This window comes from Buceros rhinoceros, unplaced genomic scaffold (genome assembly GCF_000710305.1).
Source record: "Buceros rhinoceros silvestris isolate BGI_N320 unplaced genomic scaffold, ASM71030v1 scaffold17708, whole genome shotgun sequence".
Lineage (NCBI taxonomy): Eukaryota > Metazoa > Chordata > Aves > Bucerotiformes > Bucerotidae > Buceros > Buceros rhinoceros.
The window spans coordinates 2,515-7,397 of record NW_010425309.1 but is presented as its reverse complement, the minus strand read 5'-3'; the positions used below and the strand labels follow the sequence as shown (position 1 = coordinate 7,397).

At 40.5% G+C, this 4,883-nt stretch overlaps 1 protein-coding gene across 1 annotated transcript in view; it reads right to left on the bottom strand.

Moving 5' to 3' along the window:
* Positions 1-353: 353 nt before the first annotated feature.
* Positions 354-4,883, bottom strand: part of LOC104497811 (GA-binding protein alpha chain-like) — a 6,156-nt gene continuing 1,626 nt past the window's right edge. The window contains exon 2 of the mRNA XM_010141099.1: positions 354-895. Coding sequence (XP_010139401.1) covers positions 667-895 — 229 coding nt within the window. The 3' untranslated portion in view covers positions 354-666. The remainder of the gene's footprint in view (positions 896-4,883) is intronic.

Sequence of the window (4,883 nt, the reverse complement as noted above, 5' to 3'; positions counted from 1 at the left end):
TAAGTACTTGTCCTCGCATATGCATATCATCTACATATTACAATGAAATACTCATACTTGGCTTCTCACCTAAGCCAGATCTAAACCTGGATCTCCTTCTGCAGCACTGACCTAGTCTTAGTTCAGTCTAGTCTTAGTTTCCTTTCCTTAGAGAAACAGAAGGTATTTTAAGAACCTGATGCTTTGTTACATTTAACTCGTCTTTTGGCTCTGCTTGGTTAAACGAGAATAACGAACATGCTCAACTTTGAGAGCATCAAATACCATTTGGTAATTCAGCAGAGAACAAAAGACTAGAAAGGACTGAGTTCAGACAACTGCTGCCTGAAGGAACTTCGTTTTTGTTAAATGTGCTGCAAAAACTCCTTTGTACAGCTGTGGACTCAGAGCGCTGACCAGTTCAACCTTTCTCACCAACTTTAGACTGCATTATCATAGAGGCCCTGACTCAAAGTTGCAGGAGCTATGGTGATCCCTTAACTTATGTTGAAATATATGCTGTTAAAAGATCCAAATTTATGCAAGTCCCAGTTCTTTATAGAAAATCATGCTCTATATTGTATTGTCAAGAAACAAAAGAAGTTTCCAATTCCGATAAAGGTAAGAGCAGCAGCTGCTCTGGTTATACAGGAAAGGCCCCAGGCTCCCACTTTCAGGTCCTACTGCTTAATTATCTTTCTCCGTTTGCAGGGATGCTGTAGCTAGTGCCACTGCTGTAACTGGCTGTGCAATGCTGTGGAGCTGCATCTTGGCTAGTTTCTTCTGCTCACACTCTGTGACCAACCGATTCAACTCTGCTGCACTGTATCCAATAAGAGTTTTCAAGTCGCAGACAAATTTGTACACAAACCTCTTGCCTTGCACTTTGCAGATCATGTCTCCATCATAGTAATACCTGTAATAAGAAATAAAATAAAATCATCAATGTGGATTTTCAGCATTTGTAACTTCCACAAGCATTGGTTTTTTACTTAAGGTCACCTGGAGGCCAAAGGATGAAACTTTTTCTCATCAAGATTCTCATATAATGCCACATACCAAGGTGCTGTTTAGGTATTTTCTTATATGAAAAAGAGGAAGATTTTATAAGCAGTCAGAAGCACCAGTTCAGAATAAAGGGGTCAGAGCGGCTTATAAATAGTTTGGTGGACAGCAAGTTTTATACAGTGCTTTGCCTTAAGAAGACAATGTTGTCTCCCCCTTCATCGTCTCTTGCTTGTTTTGTCTCTGCTTTTCTGAGGAAAACATTAATGTTGGAAACTGTTTGAAAATTAGCATTGTAGTTTCTATGATACTAAAGCAGCCATTCTCTCCCTATTGTTTTCAAAGAGGGAAGAAAAAAAACTATAAAAGCTTTTTTTTTCCTTTTTTTTTTTTTTTTTTACAGTTCATATGCTGGTAACACTACATCCTTTATTTTCAACTAGAAGTGACTTCTCTAACTATGAACACTTTTTACATTGTGTCACAAAAGAATTATCAGACTGGGTAGAAATGCAGTAAAAAGACAAAGCCTGTAAGACCCACCGTACTCCAGAGACATTACAAAACTTTAGGTGGTATCAATAAAACAGGATCTTACAGTTTTGTTGCTGTTCTTGTCTCACTGCAGGCATTAATAGAATGCATGTCACATTTCTCGTTAAGAAAACCTCAAGCGGCTGGGACACAAGCACAAATACAGACTGGGCAGTAAGTGGACTGAGAGCAGCCCAGCTGAGGAGGACTTGGGGAAGCTGGTGGGTGAAAACCTGGACAGGAGGCAGCAATGCAAACTCAGAGCCCACAAACCCAATCGTATCCCAGGCTGCATCAAGAGAAGTGTGACCAGCAGGTCGAGGGAGGTGATTCTTCCCCTCTACCCACATAAGACCCCACCTGGAGTACGGTGTTCAGCTCTGGGGCTCCCAGCATAAGGAAGACATGCCCTGCTCAAGCTGGTCCAGAGGAGGGCCACAAAGATAATCAGGAGGCTGAAGCACCTCCCCTAAGAGAACAGGCTGAGAGAGCTGGGGTTGTTCAGCCTGGAGAAGCAAGACTTCAGAGACACTTTCTAGCAGACTTCCAGTACTTAAAGCGGGCCTGCAAGAAAAATGGGGAGGGACTCTTTATCAGGGAGTGTAGTGATAGGATGAGGGGTAATGGTTTTAGATGGAAAGAGGGTAGATTTAGACTAGAGTAAGGAAGAAATACTTCCCTGTGAGGGTAGTGAAGGAGCAGGTTGCCCAGAGAAGTTGTGAATGTCCCCTCCGTGGAAGTGTTCAAGGCCATGCTGGATGGGGCTTTGAGCAACCTGAAGGTGTCCCTGCTCATGACAGGGGGGTTAGAACTGGATGACCTTTAAGCTCCCTTCCAACCCAAATCATTCTATGAGTCTATGGCAATCTGGACTCGATGAGCTCTACAAGGCTGTGATAAATTTGAACAAATAAAACCTGAAACTGATCAACCAAACAAGAAAAAAAAAATAAACCCCATACAATTTAATTTCCTCAAAATCATCACCTAAATATAGCATAAATGAGCCCAGGTTTCTTGACTGTCTAAAACTCAATCCTCTGAGTGGCATGCTTGTAAAGAAAGATGATTCTCATTCACCAGCAAAGTTAAGTCAATTAAAAGACCAACTTCTGCCTCCAGCTCTAGTGGAAAAAAAGTGAGTTACTAAGAAACTAACCAAATTTCTTCAGAAACCTCAAATTCTGGAAGAAAAAGAAACCTTTTAATTTCTTACTTTTGAGGGACCAAAGCAAAGCTAGGATGAGAGATAGACTATGTAGAAAAAACACTGGAAAGCCTGCTTGTTACTGATACCACGCAAGAAGCCACAGAGGTCTGTTGCGGAGTACATGAACTGTCAAAACAACTTGCTATTGCTCTGTGGGTAAAGAAAGTTTAATCTGTTTGCCAAAAGCTCTTCTTCACCCTTTTCCTGAATGACACATAATATATAAATGCTTCCTCATCAGTCCTCCCTCCCACCCATGCCCCTGCAAGCTAACACCTGCACCTCCGCTCCTCTCCGTTTTCCTCTGCACATCGTTACATCTGTTCTTAACAGCTACTCCACCTCCACTCAGCACTTCTCCACAACAGCCCTACGCTCCAACACATCTTCTTGGCACCAGCTGAAGGATCTGTTGTTGTATGGTGTCCGTCACATTCAGCCTTCTAGTGAGGCAATGAGGTTTAGTTGTAATAGGTTAGATGAACATGTTAGATGAACCCTAGAGGGTGGAATGATAATTTATGTTCAGCTTTGAAGAACAGTCTTGCAGTTCTGAGCAGAATTGAGGAAGGATGAGCAATATTATGCTGGTGTATCCCTCTCACGTGAAATACAGTACAGCTTAGAGAAACACAGTATAGCTCAGAGCGTGGGAACACCAGGCTGTCATTCATGTTGAACGTGACAGGGTACTGGACATGGGGAAATTGGGGAACTGGGAGCTGTGCTCATCTGGGTCAATACAAGGCATCTGCAGAAAGCCAGAGTTTGTAAAACATGGCCAAGGTCTACATCAAGTGTCACTGGCCAATTTTTTTAAAGTTATTTAACCTGTACAAGCATTTGCATTCATTGTACAATCCTGTACGATAACGCTTGACTCCAAATAATGCTGTAGAAAAGTGCTTTACAAAACTGAGTAAGTTTCTTCAAAGGATTTAGTCAGCATTACTGATACGATCAGAAAGGGAAAGAACCACAAGAAATGAGTCCACATTTACGCAAAGGCCCAAACCCATGCAAGATTCCCATGTCTCATGCTAGAAACACTCAGAATTGAGGCAATGTGATGAGAGAATTTTTTTCAGTCTTATGTTGAATGCATTTCTTCCGATTACAGCACTCACTTATTCAAAAACATAGAAAGCTAAAAATAAATAAATACCCATGCAAATTTATAGAACCTTAATTACTGGAATGTTCTGAGTCACAAAAATTCTGTTTCAGAATAATAGGAAGAAGAATTATTTTTCTTCAAGCCTCACTTGTCTAGTGGATAACTAAACAGATGTTGATCTTAGAAAATTTACCAAGGTGTATGTAACAAAAAAAGCTGCTCCTCTGTTTTTCACCCTGCTCTAGTTTTTCTACAGCTGGGCAGAAGAGCTGGCAGAAGAGCCAGCGCATTTCTCAATAATATTAACATCATTTTCTGTATTAATCAACAATTGACACAGTAATTTTAGTACATAAGTAAAGAAAACATACTACCATTTAATAAAACGTCAGCTTGGCAACAGAGTTTATCATGGGAGCAACAAGAGGCATTAAATATCCCTTCAGACATTCAAGTGTTAGAAAACATGTCAATATTGATGCAGCTGCCAAAATGGCAATGTTTTGAGGAATGTGATTTCTGTAATTCTGTGACTAAAATATAAATGCAAAACTTCTCTAATAGTGATTTATGCAAATTACTGTGCAGACATCTGTTTAATATCTCAGTGATAAGAATGTTATTCTAAAGTTCTTCAGCTGCCTTTGAGATCTTCTGCAGAGTTTGTTGACAAAACAAAAAAAACCCCAGTACCATCATTTTTACGTTCCAGGAAGTCTTCACATATACCTTCAGTACACAAATGCATAGATTCACAGGCTGGAAATACAAGAATAGTATTGCAACAATACAGTCTGGGGAGCAGCTGGAAAGGCCCTGCTTTGGGCAGGAGGTTGGACCTCAAACCTCCTGAGGCCCTTCCCACTCAAGGGATTCTGAAATCTTATGAAAAAAAGGTCACATTCTAATTTAATATATAAATAATGCAAGAACAGCCATACAAGACCAGACTGAAGATCTACCTAGAACAGCACATATACTCCAGCAGACCAAAAGAGGACCCTTAAGGAAAAGCACAAAAGTAGAGTAAGCATGTAT